General features: G+C 42.5%; 1 protein-coding gene across 2 annotated transcripts in view; it reads left to right on the top strand.

The window, feature by feature from the left end:
* Positions 1-877: 877 nt before the first annotated feature.
* Positions 878-25,002, top strand: part of srpk3 (SRSF protein kinase 3) — a 36,149-nt gene continuing 12,024 nt past the window's right edge. The window contains exons 1-11 of one of the 2 annotated variants that reach the window (XM_040152985.1): positions 878-1,412; positions 2,478-2,574; positions 14,466-15,370; positions 17,240-17,348; positions 17,463-17,550; positions 18,572-18,659; positions 18,762-18,868; positions 18,967-19,132; positions 19,928-19,953; positions 20,542-20,634; positions 23,898-23,949. In XM_040152985.1, the coding sequence (XP_040008919.1) occupies positions 1,403-1,412; positions 2,478-2,574; positions 14,466-15,370; positions 17,240-17,348; positions 17,463-17,550; positions 18,572-18,659; positions 18,762-18,868; positions 18,967-19,132; positions 19,928-19,953; positions 20,542-20,634; positions 23,898-23,949 (1,741 nt within the window). In that variant the 5' untranslated portion in view covers positions 878-1,402. The remainder of the gene's footprint in view (positions 1,413-2,477; positions 2,575-14,465; positions 15,371-17,239; positions 17,349-17,462; positions 17,551-18,571; positions 18,660-18,761; positions 18,869-18,966; positions 19,133-19,927; positions 19,954-20,541; positions 20,635-23,897; positions 23,950-25,002) is intronic. The other variant, XM_040152986.1, reaches the window with a different exon arrangement.

Here is a 25,002-nt window from a genome sequence, read left to right on the forward strand (position 1 = left end):
GGCTCAGTATATGTAGAAAGCCCCCAAAAAGTATTATGATTCAAAACTCAAATGTTGAGTGCAGGACATTCAATTGTAAAAGAGAATTTTTTAATTATTGTGTTACCGGTTTTACTAGAATAGAGGAGTGTACTGGAAGTGTCTCTCTAACTCTGACTTATTATTACTAGAGAGAAAGTTGGGGATATCTTAACTTTTAATTTTAGTTCTTAATTTTTCATTAGTACTTATTCTTGTTTTTTTCTGATAGGATTGGTATAGAAGCCAATTTCTATCAAGAAAGAAACAAGAATAGGTCAAAACCCAGTGTGTGGTTGGACCACCCTTTATCTGTTTGTTTCACTCCTACCGTCTGTACTCACATATAGAGTATTTTAATACAGCTGAATTCCCAATAAAGCTGTTCTAATTTACATGTTTTTCTGTTTCTGTTGTCAGACAAGAGAACAAGTCATTATTTAATAGTGACTGAAACGCAGCCCATTAAAACTACACGTTAACCAGCAGTCACTTCCAAGCCATTTCCAAGCTGCTGCTCTGCTAAAATCCTGATTGTATTTTTTTTTAAGAAAACTTGCAAAAGGGGTCTGAAAAGTTGTCAAATGTAGGTGCTACGAAGGCACTAAGTTGGCAACACTGCCTTTAAACACTCCCCCAATGAAGCAGTAGAAACTGCACCAACTCATTTTGAAAGAGTAATGACCGATAGTGTAACTTCAGCATTCGGCCGTCTGACCAATTGTGTAACTTCATCACTCACTCAGTCAATCAGCACATTCGCGTTTATATGGCTGGCCCCGCTGTTTCGGTCCGGCCAAAAATAATTAAATGCAAGGAATGACAGAAGTAAAAACACCCCCTCCCCACCCCACCAGGTTTGGGTCCAGTCTCAGCGTGGCCGGTCACTGCGCCTGCGCACAACCCGGTGTCCGGTGTCAGACTGCTAGCAGCTGTTGAGACCAAGACAGCAAAGAAAAAACACCCAGAATAACTGAGTAGACCCGCTGCAGATCGAGTACAGACCCGGTACAGATCGAGTACAGACCCGGTACAGAGGCACTACAGACCAGGCCGGATACTGCAGGGAGAGCCGCTGATCTGCAGCTGGAGCTAACGGAGCCACAAGGCTAACTGACAGCATACCGTCAGCTGTTATCTAACGGGCTAACGGACAGGCCACTGACTCATGTTCACCACGCTGCACCGCATTCGCCTGTTCTGACCCGGGTTGGTTTGTGGACCTCCTGAACCACCTCTAGCTGGACTATCTCCGGGTTTCACCGCCGTTTTCTGGTGAATTTCAGCCGCGTAACGGAGGCTAACGAGCTAACTATCAGAGTACCATCAGCCCAGCCGGGATAGACCGCTCTGACCCGGTTCGGTTTGAGGACCGGTAGCCAGGATGTTGATAGGTAAAGTAGTCCCGACCCTGGTCGGTGTCCTGGTATGACTGGCAGTGCTGTCGGTGCAGTTTGTTTCTGATTCTGTGACACGCTGAACTCTCCTATGCTAGTTAGCATTAGCTAACGGTACCAGGCTGTGACTGCTGCTGCTGTCACACACACGCTGTGAAACACACACACACACACACACACACACACACACACACACACACACACACACACACACACACGTAGGAGTTTATGGCTTAGCTATCTTCACTTCCAGACTCCGCAAAAAAAATTTGGCATTTACAAATGACTGCCTTGATCAGCTGATTTGTACCTGCTGGAATGTGATTCAAGATTATTTTTTCCAAAAACTGGTAAATTCAGCACACAAGTGATCCTCCAGATGGCATTTAATTGACCTGAATCTGAAATTTCATATTTGGTTCCTGATGGTGGTTGTCACACTGCATGGTGTGTTAATAGTACCAAGCTAACAGTAGAAAAGTTAAGATTTTGCTTTGTGTGTGGTTTGTGTAGGTGGTAATGTTTGTTTGAATAGTTGTGTGTGGTTTAATATGAAGGACAGCTCTAAGTTAGGAGGTTTATGAACGGGGTTTGTATTAATTTTTTCCTCTTCTTTTTTTTTCTTTTTCTTGGCGGAGGTCTGTGTTATGTGTACAACTGCTTATTTTTTGAATTTGTAGAGACATGGACCTGTGGTCTGGAATTCAGTAAATTTAATTTTACGCCAAATCAGAGTATGATTAATGATGTTTATGTTTAGGTGGCAAGGAATATTCTAGCAGATATATTAGTTTACTAATGCAGAAGACAATGTTATATTTCAAGATTTATAAATGCAGTTTGGTGTACGATATAAATGTAAAGGGCTCAACTCATATTTCAGGAGTTATATGCGTCCTAAAAAGGAGAAAATCACTAAATTTACAGGTTTTTAAATGGAGTTTGGTGTGTGTTTGAAGCTTGTGGTAACGATCTGTTAGAGGAGCTGTAGGTGTGTTAAATCACATAAAATGGGGGGTGTGACTGAATTTAACTCTGACTCTGTGTTGTTCCTCCCTTTAGCAGCGGTCAGTGCTGGAACTGGAAACTCTGCCGCCACTGGCAAGAAACACCGACGCAGAGGCAAAAAGCACCGGAGAGTCCGAACAGCCGAGAATCGGTAAGGAACCAGCAGAGATATTAGACTAGACACCCTCAAATACACACACTGCTGACCACCCTACATACACACATACAACACACTCAGAGGCTATATTTAGCTCTGTGTGTGTGTGTGTGTGTGGGTGTGTGTGAGAGAGAGAGCGAGAGAGTGAGAGAGAGAGAGAGAGAGAGAGAGATTTGTGGTGTGTGGCCTGGGTTTCTTTCCAAGGAAATCACTTTTTTTGTTTGACTTCCTGTCGGTCTTTGTCTCTTTCTTTATTCAGTATTTATTTTCCTGACAGTTCAGGACCAGGTTCATGTTGTTCACATGTTGTTTGTTGAACGGGGGGGGCAAATTACACCTTTATCATTGTTTTTGATACATGAAGTCCAGTGACCTCATGCTATCAACCAGCATTGACCTGTGTGGGTATTGCAGGGCCTTTAATGTAAATAAAAAAACAGTTACAATACACTGGAATATATCTACATCCACTAATGATCCATTAATGAACCCCAAATTTGGGGTCAACCTCATCACAGTTAACAGGTCCTGATTTCTGCTGATTCTATATCTTAATTGGAAAAATTCAGGTAATTTAAAGGTTCAAAATTAGAGGTGGTGTTCATGGTTTTTTATACGTTTTAGGGGAGTTTTACCATTTAAATACCCCTTGATATATCAAAAACCATAGAAGGTTTTCAGGGTTGAGCTCTGTTATAGCTGTACTGTCAACTAAGCCAGCTGACTGCTGTGGACAGACTGCTGGCTAATACCCCATTCAGAAGGACACAGTGATGCGGGGTTTATTGTGTTAGCTGATGTAAATCAGTGTAGTTACAGGTTTATCAGTGTTTGAAACTATTTTCCAGACTGCAGTCTCTGCTGACAGTGGGAAGCAAGTTGACAGCTGTCTCATATGAATTGCTCCAATGCAGGTCGAATGAGTTGCCCCGTCTGCTGTCTGAAAGTAGACTCATTGTAAATAACTCACCTGTTGAGTCCCACAGGGTTCCAGCCTGGGTCCTCTGTTCTTCATCTGTAGTTGATTTTCATAGATATTGTATATCTATGACATGTTTACATGGCATATAGAGAAGAGTTGTGCCTGCCAGACCAAACCAAGGGTTTGAACAACTACGGAACTCAGGGTTGAAATAGTTCATTAAATGAGACTGATATTTACTGTATGTTTTTCCAATGGAAGTTCTGCAATGTCTTTGATTAAGAAAATGATGAATGATACACACCTGTTCACTAAACATGATACAACATGTAAATCAAACAGCTAGGTTAACAGTCAGTTTCCTCCTGCTCCCAGTCAGGGGGAAGTTGTTAGCATGGCCTGCAGAGTCACAGCTCCAATAATAGACCTAGAGACTGAATCATGATCCCACAACACACACACTCTTCAGTCTATTTCAGTGCAGTCGAGGCAAACCTCAACAATGTAAATGACTCAGAGATGTCATGAAGAGCAGGTGTGTGTGTGTGTGTGTGTGTGTGTGTTTTTGTGTGTGTGTGTTAGTTACAGGTATACATGTTGTTTCATGTAGAAATGTAGAAAAACATCAGCTGAGTGTAAGCAGTCAGAATGACATCATCACCAGTCAACCACACATCCATTTTCTTCTGCTTATTCGGGGTCGGGTTGTGGTGGCAGCAGGCTAAGCAGGGTATTCCAGACGTCCCTCTCCCCAGCAACGTTTCCCAGCTCCCCAGCAAATTCTAGGTCTACCCCAGCGTCTCCTCCTAGTTGGATGTTCCAGGCACCCGGGATGCATCCTAATCAGGTGCCCAATCCACATCAACTGGCTCCTGTTGAAGCTCTGCCCCGAGCTCCATCTGGATGTCAAGCTCCTCACCCTATCTCTAAGGCTGAGCCCAGACACCCTACGATAGAAACTCATTTCGACCGCTGTATCCGCGATCTCATTCTTTTGGTCACAATCCAAAGCTAATGGCCATAGATGAGGGTTGGAACATATATCGACTGGTAAGTCGAAAGCAGTGCCTTCTGGCTCAGCTCCCTCTTCACCACAATGGTAATGCGGATGTCGCACCAATCTGCCTGTCAGTCTCACACTTAATTTTACCCTCACTCGTGAACAAGATCCCGTGATACTCCCTCCCTTGGGGCAGCAACTCTTCCCCCAACCCAGAGGGACCAATCTACCGTTTTCTGGAAGAGAACCGTGGCCTCAGACTTGAAAGTGCTGACTCTCGTCCCAGCTGCTTCACAGTCAGCTGCAAACTACCCCAGTGTGCGTTGAAGGTCACAGTCTGATGAAGCCAACAGAACCACATCATCTGCAAAAAGCACCGACCGAATTCTGAGTTTCCCAAATGGGACACTCTCCTCACCCCAGCTGCGCCTTGAGATCCTGTCCATGAAAATCACAAACAGGATCAGCGACAAGGGGCAGCCTTGGCAGAGTCTAACACCCATTGAAAATGTGTTTAAAGACATAGCTCTCACTTTGGTTATACAAGGACCGCATGGCTCGTAGTACTGGCCCTGGTACCCCATACTCCCAGTTGTAAGCTTTTTTTCAAGTCCACAAAACCCATCTAGACTGGATGATCACACTCCCATGACCCCCCCAATAACCCTGCAAGGGTAAAGTGCTGGTCCACTGTTCCATGGCAACGACGGAATCCATATTGTTTCTCCTGAATCTGAGGTCGGAGCCTCTTTTTCAGCACCCTGGCATAAACATTCATGGGGAGGCTGAGCAGTGCGATACCCCAATAATTGCAGCACACCCTGCGGTCCCCCTGCTTAAATATGGGAACCATCTCCTCGGTCTGACCAGTCCACAGGCACCGCTCCTGACCTCCACGCCGCATTGAAGAGGCGTGTGAGCCAGGACAGCCAAACAATGTCCAGAGCCTTATGCATCTCAGGGAAAATCTCCTCCATACCTGGCGCCTTGCCACCAATGAGCTTCTTGATTACCTCAGAAGCCTCTGACAGGGATAGAGGTGGGGCTTCCCCCAAGTCTTCAGACTCTGCCTCCTCCACAGAGGATGTGTTGGTTGGGTTCAGGAGCTCCTTAAAGTGCTCTTTCCACTGCTCAACAATATCACATCGGTGTCAGCAGTTCTCCTTCCTGGCTGAACACAGCCTGAGCCAAGCCCTGCTTTCCCTTCCTGAGTTGTCGAATGGTTTGACAGAACTTCCTTGAGGCCAACCGAAAGACCTTCTCAATAGCCTCTCCAAAGTTCTCCTCACCTGAGTTTTTGCTTTCACGACTGCAGAGGCTGCAGCCTTTCTGGCCTCCCGCTTGCTGTCTGCTGCTTCAGGAGACCGCTGAGCCAACCAAACCCAAAAGGCCTCCATGACGGCTTCCTTCACCGCTAGTGTCCACCAGCGGTTTATTACGTTGCCGCCACGACAGGCACCAATGACCTTCTGGCCACAGCTCCTACCAGACCCCTCTGCCAGGGAGGCTTTGAACATGACCTACTCAGATTCCATGTCCCCAACCTCCCTCAAGATGCATGAAAAATTCTTCTGGAGGAGGGAGTTGAAGACCTCTAGGACACGGGCCTCCACCAGACGTTCCCAGTTCACCCTCACTAAACGTTTGGGTTTACCAGGTCTTTCTGGCAGCCTTCCCTGCCATCTGATCCAACTCACCACCAGGTGGTGATCAGTTGATAGCTCCACCACTCTCTTCACCTGAGCGTCCAAGACATGCCGCCGCAGATCTGATGATATGACCACAAAGTAGTGTTTTCAAGATTCCAACATTATGACTTCGATATGATACGTGCCTAAATATCTTGATACTGATACTGAATACTGAAACAATACCATAAGCCTGTTCTTATTAGTTGTTATTTTTAAATCTAATTTGACTAAATAGAAAATTACAATATGCACTCAGTAGAGCAAAGACCTTCGCCAAGGAGGTTTATTGAGTAATTTGTGTTGAGTCTACTTTAGTGCACTCTTGCAGTGTGCAGGCTAATGATCCTGTGTGTGAACTTCATTATCATGTCGTAACTGTTGCAAAGTATTCTTGTTTGTTTGTTTTTTCATACATGTAAGTCTGTTTTTGACAATGAATTAGTACATTAATACCAATAATAATTGGATTATTGTAAATAATTAGATCCAGGTCATAGTGTTATTAAAGCTTTTACATGGTATACAGTAGTCTGATGTCCCCTATACTTGAGTTTATGTGATTTCTTTGATAGTTAACTTTATATTTGTAACCAGATATCGCTCATTAAACAGCGTTTAATAAGACTCAATACACCTCCTTGGCGGAGGTCTGTGCTCTATTAGTGCATTTTCTTTTAATACCAATAATTATTCCCAAAAAGGAACATGCCATGATTACCATTACCTGTACTGATTGAGTATAATTTGATCATTTACAACTGGTGCTGCTAGTCTGTATACCTGTGAACACCTGATTTTTACCAGCTTGAAAGTTATGGTAAAGTTAATGTTACCAGTGTTAATGTTGGATTTGCGTCTAGAGATGTTTGCCACATTGGTAAGTTAGCTAAAAAGGTACATGTTGGCTCCCTTGGTCTGCGTAGGTTTAGAACATCTTTTACAGCCGGGCTTTGTGGTGTCCATGGGCTTGCTCTGACTGTTGGCTATGTTAGCAAAATAATGTCATTTTTCGCTTTGTTGGCAAGAGCACTTGTATTTGCATCCACGCCCTCTGCCCTCTGGTTTTGTCGCTTTCATGTTGAGTGGAAGCAGAGGACAGGGAGTGCAGAGAGTGGAAGCAGAGGGCCTCACACACACACTGCCCTGCTGTTGCACATCGAAGCAACTCAGAAAATACAGCTCTTATTAAAACACTGTCATTCTTAAAAAATCATTGCTGATTAAAATGAACTACAGTACTGTTTTAAAAAAGCAAGGTATTGCGATACCTTTTTAATTTCAGTATACCTTGCAACACTATCACAAAGTCAATCATGGATCTCATCATCATCAGCTATTCAGCTACATTTAAAAAATTTGTGTATATTTTACAGGTATAGGTCTTCTGATTGGTTAGTGAACTATGCTGCTGGATGAAGTGACATTGTGTTGCCACAAAAATCTTAAGGGTTACATTTTTTTGCCAGACGACAATGAACTGATTCGTTTAGGAAAAAAATCTCAAATCTCAATCTGACAATTAATACCTTTGTTTGTACATGGGAAAAAATCTAATATTTAAATTATAAAGAGCTGTTTGAATTCAAACTTCAGTCAATAATCTGAGCGTTTGAAGTAGTTCACTTTGTGGGCCAGCAGAGGGCGCTCTTAAAAATCAGTATTGATCCGATAATCAGGACTCTGAAGCCTCTGATAAGCAGAGTATAGAACATTTTGGGTTCTACACTGTAAATGGTAAACTCACCAACAAAGACAAGGCTGTTTGTTGACTCTGACTTTATAATCACAACTAATCTAAGGACACACCTGCTTCCTCAGGAAGATGCTCGTGAACAGACCACCAGCAAGAAGAGACAGATTAATATGAAGTAGACGAGGCCTAGTGGCTTTGTTTCAGGAGAAGGTTTTAAGGATCCTCACACGACTGAACAGAAATGGATATCTCCAGTGGGGTGGGGGGAGGTGGATACCTCTCTCCCTATGATGTAATTTGACTCTTTTTCTGTTAGACTCTTAGACTGTGAGAAACAAGATTCTCTGGTCTGCTGAAACCAAGATTGAAGTGTTTGACCTCAAGTCTAAGTGTAATGTCTGGAAGAAACTATGCACCGCTCACTACCTGCCAAATACTATCCCAATGGTGAAGCATGGTGGTGGCAGCATCATGCTGTGGGGTTGTTTTTAGTGGCAGAGACAGAGAGACTGGTCAGGGTTGAGGGAAAGCTGAACGGAGCAAAGTACAGAGAAATCCTCAATGAAGACCTGATCCGGAGCACTCAGGACCTCAAACTGGGCCGAAGGTTCACCTTCCAACAGGAAGGTTGGAAGGTGAACACCATTCACAGGAATAACTCTGTGAATGTGGGTTGCCCAGCCAGAGCCCTGACTAGGACCCCATGAACATCTCTGAAAATGGCTGTCCACTGCTGGTCCAATCCAACCTGACAGAACTTGTGAGGATTTGCAGAGAAGGATAGCAGAAAATCCCAAAATCCAGGTGCACAAAGCTTGTTGCGTTATATCCAAGAAGACTCTGGGCTGTACTTAGTCAAGGGTCTGAATACTTAGTATGTCAATGTGGTGGTTCAGTTTTTACTTTTTTATAATTTTGCAAAAATTTCTGAAATTCTTTTTTCACTTTGTCATTATGGGGTATTGAGTGCAGATTGAAGAGGGAAAAAATGAATTAAATGATTTTAACATAAGGCTGCAACATCACAAAATGTGATGAATGTGACGAAGGGGTCTGTACTTTCTCAATGCACTGTAAAAGTTGCCATCTTTGTGTCGCAAATCACAGTCTTTATGGCAATATTTTCGTCATTTAGACAGTGCTTTGCTTTCTTCCACATAGCACAGATGCAGTCAGGAAATTTGCATGAAGGCAGCATCACAAACAAACATGGAGGAGGGTGAACGTGACACAGTACGGGGTAATTCTGGACAGGAGAAGGACTCTGACAAACCAAGACAAAATGAGGAGCTAATATCTAAAAGAGGGGCTACTTCCGTCGCAGAGATGTGCTGTGGGTATGAAAAGTCTGACACTCTTTCGATCAACTGGAGGCTTTTCACAGAGTTACTGGAAATTGTGATAATAAGGAATGCAAGTAGTCCAGTCTAGAGGTAACAACTGCATGGACTATTTTTTTCAGCATCTTTTTTAGACAGGATGTTTGAAATTTTCACAATATTGTGCAGGTAGAAGAAGGCTTTCCTAGTGACTTGTTTTATGTGTGAAGCAAAGGACATGCCCCAGTCAAAAAGGAGTTCAAGGTTCCTTACAGTAGAAATGGAGGCCGAGGTAATATCATCCAAGGTAGATTTTTCTGAGGTGTTCAGGGCCAAATAAAATAACTTCAGTTTTGTCTGAATTTAGAAGTAAATAATTACAGGCCATGAAGGCTTTTATGTCTTTAAGAAATGTCTGAAGTTTGACTATCTGATTAGTTACTTCTGGCTTGATAGATAAATATGGCTGGTTGTCATCTGCACAGCAATGGAAATTGATGTGGTGCTTCCTGATATTATTGGCTAAAGGAAGCATATATAGGGTGAAAAGTAACTGTCCAAGCACAGAACCCTATGGAACTCCATGACTAACTTTTGTGTAAATGGAAGAGTCATTGTTAACATGAACAAACTGGAATCTTGTCCGATAGATATGACTTAAAGTCCATTGTCTGAGGCCTTGGGAAGATTGTTGGTAAATTTCACCAGAGCTCTTTCTACACCTTGATCTACTCTAAATCCTGTGTGAAAAAGCTTGCGGGGCAATACTGGCAACTATTTCTTATGAAAAGTAGCTAAGGTTTGTCCAAAAAGAAAGGCACTAAAGGGGTCTGAAAAGTCGGTAAATCTACCAAACAAAGGCGCTAAGTTGGCAACACTGCCTGTAAACGCCCCCCTGATGATGAAATATTAACTGTTTGCACCAATTAATTTTGAAGGAGCAACGACCAATGGAGAAACTCTAGCACTTGACCAATGTTGTAGCTACATCATTCAGTCAGTCAGTCAGCAACATTCTTGTTTATAGGGCTGGCCCTGCTGTTGTGGTCCAACGCAAAACATTGATCACAAAGTGCTACATGTGCTTATATTCAGCTCAAACTCAGCACCAATAATCTGAGAACACTAAGAATGTAATTGATATATTTTTTGTTTAAATCAACTGTAAACATACACTTTAAAAAAAAAAACTGTTTCCACAGGTCCTGAGATTTTGTTTAAAAAAAAAAAAAAAAAAAAAATTATAAACATTTCTACTAAAACTTTTGAGCTCTGAACCTTGTAAACATAGGTATTGGCTACACACATGTGATTAAATTATTCAGACATTTCATGTGGTTTGATTACTAAAGTGTAAGAACTTTGTATTGATACTGTTTTTTTTTTTCTTATTTCAAAGCAAGTGGTCTACACAATGAATATTGTCAACACACTATTATTAACCCCTTCCCCACTGTCAAAGGAAGTGGCCCATCAGTCTGGAATATCATTGTGGTCGTTTCTGCCCCCCATACCCATGAGTTTGGAAAGTCAGTGTGAACTGTAAGAGAAGAGACAATAAAGGCCTTTTTCAAGCTTATTGAAAATGCTGTGTTCAAACCCAAACATACAATGGATAAAATTTTGGTGAGTGGAAAGTGCAATCACATTAAAATACTGGAAAAGTACAAAATTTGAGGAATACCTACGCAAAAATTTCCTTTGGGATGAACATAGGATACAGATAAGTTAGAATTTTTATTTTCAGTCCTGAACAGTTTCTCTCTGGTTGAAGGAAAATGTAGACATCACATGATACGCACTTCAAACAGGTTTTTGTTGCTCTCTCCTATGCATCCTGCAATACGCACGGGTCTTGCATCCAGCGGTAGGCTTTATCCTGTAGCCACGGGAAAGCTCAGCCCCATGAACTGGCTCCTGAAAGCCACTGGCTGTCTTTGCAGGGGTCTTCTGGGTTTTCTGTCACACCACACAGCTATGGAGTGAGCTCCTCCATGAAAGCCTTGTAGGTCATGTTGTCTTGTTGCATGAGTTCTTTGAGGAGATTGTAAGCATTGGTTACAGCATTGTCTAAGAAGTGAACTGTTTCCTGTACCACTTCAGGGTTTTGTGCTGTGTAATACCGTATCAGCTGGTCTGACAAATCCACACTGGATTTCACTCTTCCCTGCACTGCATCCACAATATAGGCTGTATGGATGGTGGAGCAGACAGATACCTGTCGTGTGTCCATCTACGTCACAAAGAGAAGAAGACCGTCCCATATCCAGTGGTACAATCTTCTAAGTGACTTCTTTGTCTGTACATTGACAGCACTGCGTGGACAGTCCCTCCTTGACTCTATATGTTTCACAAGCACCAGACTGAGAAGCAAATTAGCTGACATTTTGCTTTTTTCCTTGCAGGTGCAATGTTCTCCACATTTCTTTAAAATAATAAATGAAAAAAACAGAACAGTTGCCCTTTCATCATATGGTCAAACAATTTCTCAGTTGATGATAATTTATTTTGGTCACAGCAAATGCATTTTATATTTTATTTATACATGTAGCACTGTAAGATATTTTAACCTTTTTTTACTCTTCTATTTTTAATTGCTGTTTGTAATGTTTGAATACAACAGAAGGGATCTATCTATTTACAAAGTAAAACATAGAATTTTCATTTACACATTACAGCAGCCATAACAATGTATTTTGATCATTTACACCTAACATATGTGTTACAATAGCCTATACTGATGAGGCTAATTGTAACAAACTCCGTGAATCGAATGAACATTGCAATCTTATTTAGTATAGCACACAATGTTACACTACAGGAGCCTGATATGATGTCACATAAAATAATTAAACAGTGAGAGGGCTACTATGAACATTAGTGCATTAAAAATAACAGAAGGGACCAAAGACTGAGAAGGTTAATTGGAAATAATGACAATTCGTAATTACGCCATCTAACTTTAGCTTATGGGTAATGAATTGACTTTGCTGGCTGCAGTATGACATGATACGTTTTTGCAATCTGCTGTGCTACTGTGGAGAAGTTTTACACACTCCAGCTGTTTTAGCTGCTTTATGACAGACGTTTTAGCTATAGAAAGTGATATGACATGCCGTGCATGTGCAGAGTTGATGGAGGTAAAATAATTCACTTACTCATCACAAACATAGTCAGCGGGAACTAGCCGAAGCTCAAAATGGCAATGTCTTTCCTTGCTTTCCTAACAGCTTTCATAAGAGGAGAAGTTAGTCATCATTGCTTGCTTCCAGGATCTGTTGCAAGGCTTCAGCAGTAGAGAACCATGTGTGCCATTTTCCTCAGTCAGTATAAACAACCCAAACATGTGCTCGTTTATAGGAGGCAAACTGGATGTTTTCACATGTTTTTATGCCTCATAATCACCCAATAGCGACTGTCAAATTACCATTCTGTTGTCATGTGAATAGCTCTTTTTGCAAATGGGTGAGCCATAAACAGCTGATTTCTGACTCAGACTGAGATGTGCATGTTGTTCATGTTGTCACTTTCTAACTATATGCATTTAAACTAGACTGTGGAAGGTTTTGGAGGATGTTTTTTTAAAATAATATATTTCTAGTACAAAAACTTGCAGTTTTTCACTTGAGTTTCCGAAGCATTTTGACAAACTTTTTGTTTTATCCTGTCGACCACTGTACTGGACAATACATCTGTGCCAGTTGTGGGAAGGAGGTAATGAATTATTTCTGATAGTCACAATTTTATTTGTAAAGAAGCTCATGAAGTCATTACAACTGAGAGCTACAGGAAAGCATGGCTCAATAGAGTTATGACTCTCTGTCAGCCTGGCTACACTGCTGAAAAGGAACCTGGGGTTGTTCTTATTTTCTTCTATTAATGATGAATAATAGGAGGTTCAGGCATTACAGAGGACTCTTTATGTTATTACACTATTTTTACAGGTTAGGTGAAATTCTCCTAAATTGGTGGAATGTCACTTCCTTTCCAGCTTTCACGATGTCTGCTTAAAACCTGCATTTGTTAATCGTACCATGGAGCTAGCCTCCTCTAGGGGCGACATTGTTGAGTGTACACAGTGCGGCTGCAGCACTATCAACAAAATCATCAACCTGTGTTAGACATAAGTTGAGAGAGCTGTTCTCTATTGTATTGACACGTGTAATTGGAGTAAATACCAATGGAATTCTTTACTCAAATTTGGTTACAGCATTATCACATAGACACCTACAGTATTATCGTGTAGTACATTATTGTAAACTCAAACGTTACTAAAAAATGGTCGGACAAAAGAGGATTTTGAGAACATATTAAGTGTTCAATTTCTATGCCATATGTTAATACCAGTGACTGTATATGAAGATGGACGATGCGTCTCCACTTCCTCCCACCGTACAAAAATTAAGCCAAAATATCCTGGATAAAGCCGCTGCCATCTTGCACATACACCTGCCCCACTCAATCATATGCATAAATATAGCTGTCAATCATGCCCATGTACCATCCACTAACATGGAGGGGGTGGGGTTTATGACCTGTACTGTGGCCAGCCACCAGGGGGCGATAGATATGTTTTGGCTTGTAGTCCATCTTTATATAGTCAGCCATTGGTCAGAACAAGATCAAGGGTGTGATTAAAACAGTGAATGGGTTCTTATTTCATTTTGAGAAAAGCTATTTGAGTCTAATAGTGAAAAAGCAAAGTAAAAGCAAAACTAAGACTGTCACTGTCAACATCTACATGAATGTTGAAATCACCCACTACAATTACTTTATCTGTAGTAAACACTAATTCAGATAAAAAGTCTAAAAATTCAGAGAAAAATTCTGAGTAAGGGGCTGGTGGATATTCAACAACTAGTAGAACAGTTTTTTGTGTTTTCCAGCTTGGATGTGAAAAACTGAGAGTAAGGCTTTCAAACGAGTTATAATCAAGTTTATGTTTAGGTTTGATTAATAAGCTGGAGTGGAAAATTGCTCCAACCCCTCCTCTTTGGCCTCTGCTCTGAGGAAAGTGAGTAGGGGCTATTGATTCCAGTGTGGATAACAGGGCACATTCTCAGACAGTCTCTCCTGAATTAATAGCGTTGACCTCGATTGTTCACAAGAAATGTAACAGAAATAATAAAGAGCTGAGCAAGAAGTTCAATAAAGTTACAAAGTCAGACTCTGTTAGAAGAGCACTAGTTTTAGGCCCTTCCTGTTGAGCTCTAATGTAATACCCTATTTTTGTCTTAATACCTTATTTTTTGTATTTCAGGCCTAATGACCTCTGTGACCTTCAGAATCTGAATCCTGACAGCAGCCTTCCCCCCACACTGCCACAAACTTGCCCCCAAAATACTCCAACAACCACCACATTATCAGGAAATACACCAACACATCTGGAAGATCTCCATGAAACCACAACAGCACCCGGACAAAACCCCCCACACACCACCACCCACTGTGTCCCCCGAACCTCCTCACCACATCTCCAGAACATCCTCCAGACCACACCCCCCTTTTTAGATACAATAGATAACCCTGTAGCGCCCCTGGTACATCCTGAAAGTACCCTCCAAACTGCCCTACTGACCCCTTTAAACAACCCCTTGACAGAACCAGTGACTCCTCAGATCTTTACCCAGGCACCTCCTGCCACAACTCAAAGTCACGCACAAAGTCCTAGCCAATCACTGCCAACTGTAAACCAAACTATTACCCAGAATTCATACAGATCGCCTCACAGAACTATTCAGAATGTCACTCGAAGTGTTTTTGAGACAGAACCCTGCAAATCACCTCCAACCTTACCCCACAGTATTACCCATAATGTCCCTCAATCACCATCTGTATCTGCCCCGCATCCTGTCAAAGCCCCTCCTACCCCTCCATTAAGCCCCTCCCATCCTGACCCCTTCCTGCTGACCTCAGTGACCTTTACCTCCAGTGTCTCTTCCCATCTCTACTCGCCCCTCTGCTCCTCCTCCGCCTCCTTCTTCCACTCCCTCGACTCTCTGGGCCCTCCCATTGGTCTGCCTCTTATGATGTCATCAGCCACACATCAACTGACCACACCCCCTCCGGCTCTGAGTCCACCCCCTCCAGAGTTAACTCCGCCACCCGCTCAGCTTCTGGGCTCAGATGATGAAGAGCAGGAAGACCCGTCAGACTACTGCAAAGGTGAGACTTACTTTGAAGAAAACTGAACTGATAGACTCTGATTGACTTTAAGGATATTCAGCCAAAAGATGTGAATGGTACAAGAGTCAGTGCTTGTTCGGTCTTTGTTTTTTACTGACTAAAACAGGTCTTGTGATTCACCTAAGATAGGACTTTGTGAATGATAATCTTGATTGATGATGATTTGTTCCATCCCCCCATTATCCACTGCTTGTCTGGATCAGGTCACAGTCCTGCCAAGCCATGTTTCACTGTTGGTTTCACTATCTGGAGGATACCCGAGGCATTCCCACAACAGATGGGATATATAATCCCTACAGTGTGTTCTGGCTCTGCATGAATCCTCTCCATGATAAGTCATGTAAACCACAAACTGAATCTGTAACAGGAACAAACCTGTTGGAGTCAACACCCACTGAGAACATGTTTGACTTCCTACTAAGATCACAGACTCAGCTCTCACTCGGGTTATACAAGGACTGTATGATTTGTAGTAACGGCCTGGTACCCCAGACTCCCACAGTACCCCCACAAAATACCCTCACGCTTATAAACATTCTCCAAGTCCACAAAACAAATGTAGACTAGATGGACAAACTCCTATGACCCCTCCAGGATACGTGCAGGTGTAAACAACTGGTGCGCTGATCTTACAACAGGACAGAATCCACATCAGTTCTGTGGAATCTGAGGTTCAACAATCAGGCAGTCTTCTTTCAGCAGCCTGACAGAAGCTGTCCCAGGGAGGCTGAACAGTCAGCTGCCCTGATAGGTGGAGCACAACCTCTAGTCAGATTTACTAAAAATGTGAACCACCAACCTGATCTGCCAGTCTACAGGAACCTTTCCTGTTCTCCACAAGGAGTTCCTCAAAGTGTTTCTTCCATCGTCCTCCAGAACCTCTTTCAGTCCGACTGACAGTCCTTCTCTTTGGCCTCGCATAAGTCATCTCACAGTCTCAGAGTTTTTTCCTTGCTTTTTCAGGAGTCTCCTGGGCCAACCAAAGCCTAAAAGGACTCCTCATTAGCTTGACGGCCTCCTCCTCCACAGCTGGTGTTCACCTGTGGTTTATTAGTCAGGCACCATTGACTGTCAGATCACAACTGTGAGCAGCTGCTTCGGGAATGGACAATGAAGGATTTGAATATGGCCCACTCGGACTCCATGACCACAGCTTCCCTGGGATGCTTGAGAAATTCCCCCACTGATGGCAGTTAAAGATCTTGAGGACAGCACCCTCCCCAATATAGTTCCCAGGTCACTCTCACTACCTGTGTAGGTTTACCAGGTCTATCCTGCAGCCTCCACCTGATCCATGGCCTGTGATCACCTGACAGCTGTGCTCCACTCTTTACCTGAGTCTCCAAGACATACAGTTACAGGTATGATGATATGACTACAAGGCTGACCATCAGCCTTTGATCTGATGTGTTCTGGTACAAGGTACACTTATGAACCAACTTCTGTTCAAACATAGTGTTTGTTATTGACAAACTATGACTGGAATAGAAGTCCAATGACAAATCACCACTCTGGTTCAGATCAGGCAGACCGCTCCTCTCAGTCACCCCTCCAGGTTTATTTGTCATTGCCCATGTGAGTTTTGAAGTCTCCAGTGGAAGTAATGAGTCCTCTCCAGGATTCCACACACAGACTCCAGGAAGGCCGGATACTCTGAATTGATATTCAGTTCATAAGGACAGTCAAAAATCAAGAGTCCTCTCAGTGACCCTCAGCCACATAGAAATGACCCTTGTTGTTCGCCAGGAAAAACTCCACCTTATAAGTTCCCAGTCACCAGTCAGTGGACTGGGGACACCCGTTGATACCCCACTATGTTTACTAATGTTTGTTCTGTGTGTGTTCCAGGTGGTTACTACCCAGTAAAGATCGGTGACCTGTTTAATGGGAGGTACCATGTGGTCAGAAAATTGGGCTGGGGACATTTTTCTACCGTCTGGCTCTGCTGGGATCTGCAGTATGAAACACAATATACACCTTAATAACACACGTCTTGTTTTGGAACATTTTTATGACCTTTTGCACAGATTCTGTTCTGTCACATCCTCATAGGTTCTATGTCTGTATTTAGGAAGAAGCGTTTTGTGGCATTGAAGGTGGTAAAAAGTGCTCCACATTACACTGAGACGGCCTTGGACGAGATCAAACTGCTCAGATGTGTAAGTCTCGCACACACACACACACACACACACACACACACACACACACACACACACACACACACAAAGGAACCACACAGACTACAGCAGAAGATCCCAGCCCCTGGACCACCAACCAGTAATACCTGCTAGTTCATACTACACAATTTTAGCCCCGATTTCCCATTTGCCGAGAGTTTTTGGAGATCTCAGAGAAAAGCCCCACATCAGAGGCAAGTTGGCATTCCTTTGGTGCTGGCAAAGCTGTGCTCAATTGCTATTTGTGAACTGTTCAAAGACGCGATTTGAGAGACCCGCAGGTGCCTGAATGATATCTGGCAGGCAGGGTGTTGTGACTTGTAATGACTGTGGCGAAGAGCTACAGCCAATGAGAGCGCGAGACACGGGTTGACGGAAAACCCAGGGGAGGAGATGTAAAACATCAACAAGCACGGGCACAAGAAAATCTATTCTCTCACCCATATTCCTTTCTTTTTCTTTCTTGTGTTTTTTGCTGCAAATCAGTGCACAAATACCTTGGATAGCTTTTTGGATCATTTCTTGCGGACATCCATTTTGGAAGAAAAATAAAATCCTGTCTCACACATGGTATTTTGTAATTTCCCATGTCACATTTTGCATGTGTTTTCGTGATGAAACATAGCTTGATAACAGACCAGACAAACTCATTGGGGATTCCTCCCGGTGAAAGATCTTGTAATTTGTGACCCCGTCACTGATCAGTCATGTAGTGTGCAAACCACAACAATTTTGATAATCCTGATCACAAGACCACAAGCTGTTTAGTGTGAGCAGTACAGCAGTCTTGACAACTTTGAGAGTCATTTAGTGTGTACATGGCAAAAGAGGCTGTTAGGAGATGATGTACTTTGGATTTAAAAAATAATTCTAAAATGAATTGGCTGTTGCAGTGATACTGTTGAACTCATTAATTCTGTGCTGCATCTTTCCTTGTAACACCCCCAACAACACTACACTGATCCTGAATGAAAACAGATTATCAGTCTGTTTGTCTTTCCAGGTGAGGGACAGTGATCCCTCTGACCCCTACAGAGAAACCATCGTCCAACTGATTGATGACTTCAAGATATCTGGAGTCAACGGAGTCCGTATCCTTCATCATCACCTGTCTACCTGTCTACCTGTCTACCTTTCTACCTGTCTATCTGTCTGTCGGTCTGTCAGTTGGTAATTTCCTCAGCTTCTTTCAGATGTCTGTATGGTTCTGGAGGTTTTGGGTCATCAGCTGTTAAAATGGATCATCAAGTCAAATTACATGGGACTTCCTCTGGTCTGTGTCAAGACCATCATCAGACAGGTAACACCTCCGTGACTCTGACATGACCTCAGTTACGTGAGTTGACCTCAGCAGTGACTGGGACTTGTTGACAGTGACTTGGCTTTGTCTCTTTGCAGGTGCTTCAGGGTCTGGATTACCTTCACTCTAAATGTAAGATCATCCACACTGACATCAAACCAGAGAATATCTTATTGGACGTTGATGAAGTTTACATCAGGAGGTTGGCAGCTGAAGCCACCATCTGGCAGAGGGCCGGAGCCCCACCCCCCTCAGGATCATCAGGTGAGGAGTACTGACGTGATTGGTCAGACAGACATGATCCGAAACTGTGAACACTGATGTGATATAAACTGTTTGTCTTGTACTGTGATAGTTTCTTCTGGACGTGCTGGTGTGAGTGTCTGACTGAACACTTTTTGGACTTTTAACAGTGTTTGACGAAAAAAAAATATTTAAAGAGCAAGAAAAACTCACCCTGTATCACTTCCTTATTTTGGGCCAGAGTTGCCTCGTACAAGAACTGTTTTAGAGTCGAAACAGCCATGAGACAGGGACAAATCAGAGATTATAGACAAATGTGTGAAGACATGACCTGAGGTCAAGACTGAGCTACAGCTTTGACTTTCATCACAACCTAACTAACTTAAATCAGAATCTGATATAGACTGAGACCAGGACTTCAGTAGACCATCTAAGTGATGTGAACCTGTGGAGGGACGAGGAGTCAGACATCAGTGTTACTGGGAGCTTTGGTTTCCACTTTGTTCAGACAGACAGCTGGGTGTCTGTCTGTCTGGCTTCCAGCATATCTATCTGACTGTCTGCTTTCTAAGCTGTCTCCTTCTCCTTCTAAACAGTTCTGACTCACCTGTCTGTCTGTCTGTAACCTTACTATCTCTCTTTAACTTGTCTGTCTTTCTGTCTGTCTCTCTGTAACCTGTCTATCTGTAACCTGTCTTTTATTCCTCAGCTGTTTTTTTATTTCCACTCTTCCATCCTTCCTTCCTCTGTTTCTGATGTTTTCTTCCTGTCTCTCTCTCTCCCTGTCTGTCTGCATCTATATGTCTCTCTCTCTAGTTAGCACGGCTCCCAGGGATCTACAGGTAAGTGTCCAGGTGTGAGGCCTGCTGTGTTCTCATTGTTTACTCCCATTTTAGACTGTTAACATGTTTCAGGTGTTTTTAACCTGCAGTAAAGTGCTGCGAGCTGATTCGATAAAACGCATTAAATCACTGTGACCAAACCAGCAGTGAGCAGGTAGTGAGGAAACTGCAAAATGCATGTCACCCCCCCCCCCCCCCCTTTCCGAAACCGCTACTGTTGAGACAAACTACAAACCAGACATAGTGTGCAGTGTTAGTAACACGAAGTGTGTGTGTGTGTGTGTGTGTGTGTGTGTGTGTGTGTGTGTGTGTGTGTGTGTGTGTGTGTGTGTGTGTGTGTGTGTGTGTGTGTTGTGAGCACTTAAACATCAGTGTAACAGTTTTACTGGGTTGAAACTTTACCATGTGTTCTACTGTCTCTTTCTATCCTCTCTCTGTGTGTGTGTGTGTGTGTGTGTGTGTGTGTGTGTGTGTGTGTGTTTGTTTGTTTGTTTGTTTGTTTGTTTGTTTGTTTGTTTGTTTGTTTGTTTGTTTGTTTGTGTGTGTGTGTGTGTGTGTGTGTGTGTGTGTGTGTGTGTGTGTGTGTAGGTTGGTAAGCTGTCTAAGAACAAGAGGAAGAAGTTGAAGAGAAAAGCGAAGCGTCAGCAGAGACTGTTGGAGGAAAGACTGACTGATATACAGGTACTTTGGTACTGCTGTAACAGTACTGTAGTACCACTTAGTAATACTGTAATACTACAATAATATCACTAAAACATCCAAGAAGTGTTGAATCGAGGGCAACTGACTTGGCTGCAGATCTTGAAGATCTTTCACCTCTAATCCAACTGGCTTCTACAATTCAGACTGACTGCTAGGGAATCTTAGGTATTTAACCTCTGTGGGGTTCGTTGTCAAGGCCATTGATATCATGTCATTCAATAATGCTCCAGGCTGTTGTAACAACACAGTCTAAACAGCCACTGAACAAACGCAGGAGGGCCAACTCCTCAGGTAAAGATTCAGCAGTTTACTTAGACCTGAAGTATAGGGAACACTCCTTTGAAGACAACGATGTACACATTCTGGATAGGTAGGACAGGCGGTTTGAAAGAAAAGTGATGGAGGCTATCTACATTTAAGTAGATAAATCATCCCTCAACAGAAGGTGAGGTCTACGATACCACTTATCCCCCACCTACAATGCTGTCCTTTCATCCCTTCCCAGGAGATTTAATAACCATTCACACTTGACCTCGGGTGACTCAGATAATTCCAACGACTGTCGTTACATAGAACCAAATGACATCAGTGGCCTGATAAAGACTCCACAGAGGTTAAATACCTTTCTGGGGTCTCTGTCAGTCAGAACTGTAGAAGCCTCTTGGATGAGAGGTGAAATGTCCTCAAGATCTATAACCAATTCCAATTGCCTTCAGTTCAACCATTCTTGGATAACCATAACCTGGATCACTGAGAATCTTCACGGATATGCTACTGTAACACTAAAGTACTACCACTGTAATACTACTTCTGGATTCTGACTGGCTGGCATATGTTGATTAACTTTTAGTAACCGGACAGTGTAACTGGACAACTGTAAGGCAGGTGTTTGCTTGCACAACTGTATTAAAGCGTATGTAGGTAGAGGGACAGTGAACGGTCAGTAGGAACCAGATTGAGGAGTTTAAATTCAGTTCATTTAAAATCATAACATACATTTTCTAGTTGCACTTTACAGAGTGAGATCAAGACCTTACAATATTATAGATAGAAGTCCAACAGTTCCACCATGAGCAATTACTTGGCGACAGTGGAGAGGGAATACTCCCTTTTAACAGGATGAAAACCTCCTTCAGAACCAGACTCAGGGTGGGCGTTCGTCTGCCTTGACTGGTTAGGTTTAGAGGAGTGAAATTGGGGTGAGAGGAGAAAGGGGGGGAAGGGGGAGAGAGAAGAGAGAGAGACCAGGAAGACCTGTATATATTGTTGTATTCAAGCACTGTCAGACTGGTTGTTATAAGTGTAGGAAAAAATAGCTTTATTGGGGGAAATGTGGCTTTAATCAGAATTATCATGCGGAACCACTTTAATTACTTGATCAGCAATATAATTTCAGAGTCAGCACAATAAAACGAATAACCATTTCTCCTGGTGATCAGTCAAGAGTGTCTCTAATGTGCAAATTAACTTTAAGAGGGAATTAACGAGAAGTTGGATAGAACAAGCAACGAAGGAATCAGATACGGAAAGTGACTGAAAGTAAGTCACAGAAAGTAAAGGCATGACTTTATGCCTAATCATTTATTACTACACAATACTATCAAAGGAAGACACAGCAACAACACAACGAAACGCTAAATACGCATACAATGAAACTACAGAATGAATATATGAATATAGAACCAGAATTTGGCAGGAAAATTATGCCACAGGTGACTAAACAAATGATGCAGCTGTCAGCAAAGCAGCGGGTAAAAGTGGTGGTATCACATTTGGATAGAGAAACCAATTGTAATTCTTAATTTACCCGGTTAGCAGAAAAGACGTGTTACTGCGTGCGTGCCTGTAATAGAAAAGCAGCTGAGTCGGTATGGCAAAGTCGGGAGTGAGGAAGACAATGATGCAACTGTCACAGTGCAGTGACGAACAGTTGTTGCTGTTGAAGTTGGCTGGGACAGCAGAGGCTCCAGTAACCAAGGAAATCTGAAGTTGCATTCCAATGAGGGTCTTTTATACAAAACGTTTGGCAAGAGGTTAGAGACATGGTGTCAATGGTCACACCCCCTCTGAAAGGATAGATGTCACATGCCTAATTGTCTTACTTTTTAAGACATTTCTAAAAAACTGTATTTTGTTATAAAATAATTACAAGGCGTAAACATCTGGGATCCTGATTCCCATGTGATTACAATGAGACCAAACATCACATGTTTAACAGTTTAACAGTTATGGAAATAGTCATACATGAGTTTACAACACATACAACTTACAAAATTCAGCTATAGATGATAGCAAATATCTACTTTAAGTAAGAACACAAATATAAATATTAAAACCATAAGAAAATTAATAAAATCATGGCATGGTAACCATTTAAGAATACATGTTTTCTGGGAAAAGAGTCCCTGTTTGGAGAGGAGGTGACGAGAGACAATCGGAAGGAGCTGGGTTTTTGGAATGTTCTGGGGAGAGTCTCACTGTGAGGTGTGTGTTTTCAGTTTTGTCCGTCCAGCAGTTAAGTTGAGTTCCCTTTTCTCTTAAATCCATCTTGAAGAATAATCCATTCTACTGTTCCATGTGGGTTGGAAGACAGTCCCAGTGGTTAGAGCAGGGCAGCACATAAGGGTGTCCCCCTGCTGCTATCGGTGCCTGTGTGACTGCAATCACGGCTCTCCACTTTATGTGTGAGAGGAAAGGACATGTCCTGGTCAAAAATGAATCCAAGGTTCCTTACAGTAGATCAGGAAGTTAAGGTAATGCCATCCAAACTAACTACATGATTAGATGGTATTTTACTGAGGTGTTCAGGGCCAAATACAATAACTTCAGTTTTGTCTGAATTTAGAAGTAGGTGGACAGAAGAAATACTGCATTCATGTTGTAGAGTTGTCTACCAGGCGTGTGTGTTTGTATGTATTTGACTGGCCGATGTAGCGTGGTGTTGACCTTGTGCTTACGGATCTGCTGAAATAAATGAAGTCAGTCTGAACCCTGCTTTAGATAAATTTCATGGAGCTGGGGTTGACAAAAAAACAGGTTTCTCAGTTTGTTTCATTTCAAACCGGATGACTTCAGGTTTATATTCTGAATTTCCATTTCATTTTCCTTTTAATGGAATTTAATTGATTTTGTTCACATATTAAATACTAATGAACTGCAGTTAGCCGATTTAAACAATGCAGGAAATGACGAATGCTCCTTTCAAAATAAAAGTTTCCACTATCTCCTATGTGTTTGTTCAGAGGATGGAGGAGGAGGACAGTGTGTACCAACCTGACGACCCAGACATCCACTGTGAGTACGCACTCATTCCGACATTGATACACACACCGATACACACACTGATCTACACACCGATACACACTGTGATACACACACCATTACGCAATGATATACACACCGATACAGAATAATACACACACCGGTACACACACTGAAACACACACACTGAGACACTGGTATACACAGACACACACACAGAGAGAGACTGATACACAAGAACACACAGAGACACAGACTGATATACACACCAATACACACACTGATACATACACCAATACACACAATACATACACTCATGCACACACTCATACACACTGATATACGCTGGAAAACGCTGGAAACGAGATCCCTGCGAATCCACTTTCAACCTATTTCCCATTTCCCCGAGAAATATATTAATAGGAAACTGGGAAAAAAATAGTTACGTTCTAAGCGTAAACCAAAAAGGCTGTTACATACAAAATATACATATCCATGCAATTGCCGGATTTGGCTGATCCAAAACTCAGTCAACTTAAAAAGTCTACAACGTCTACCAACAACTTTGCGTGAAAATACTGTAAAAGAGTTAACAATCAAGATGCAAAGTGTGTGCTCTGTGAATGAGTGATAAAATGTGCCAGAGTTCAACAATCAGGTTGTAGCAACATTTGGAGTCTTAGCATGACAAAATTGAACGTGAAAGTCCACCAAAGCATGATTCTGGATCACTGGATTCTCTTACCTTATCCAAAACACTTCCCCATGAGAAATACTGGCATATGATGGATTAACATTCAACAGTATGACAAAATGCTCCTATCAGAGCAACGCTGATAAGAGACGGTCTCAATCTCCTAAAGAATCCATCCGAATATCTCACAAGTGAGTGTTTTCTAACAGAAAAAAGGTGAGCTGACGGAGAAGTTACAAGACTTGGTGAAATGTGATGCACGCTTTGCTCTTACTATCGATGAGTACACTTCTTCTCAGAACACAAGATTCATGAGCGCGAATCTGCATGGTTTGGAGACATACTGGAACCTTGGCGTCATCAGGAAATCAAGGAACCATGCCAGCCGAGAG

Source organism: Xiphias gladius, chromosome 18 (genome assembly GCF_016859285.1).
Source record: "Xiphias gladius isolate SHS-SW01 ecotype Sanya breed wild chromosome 18, ASM1685928v1, whole genome shotgun sequence".
In the NCBI taxonomy this organism is placed as follows: Eukaryota; Metazoa; Chordata; class Actinopteri; order Istiophoriformes; family Xiphiidae; genus Xiphias; species Xiphias gladius.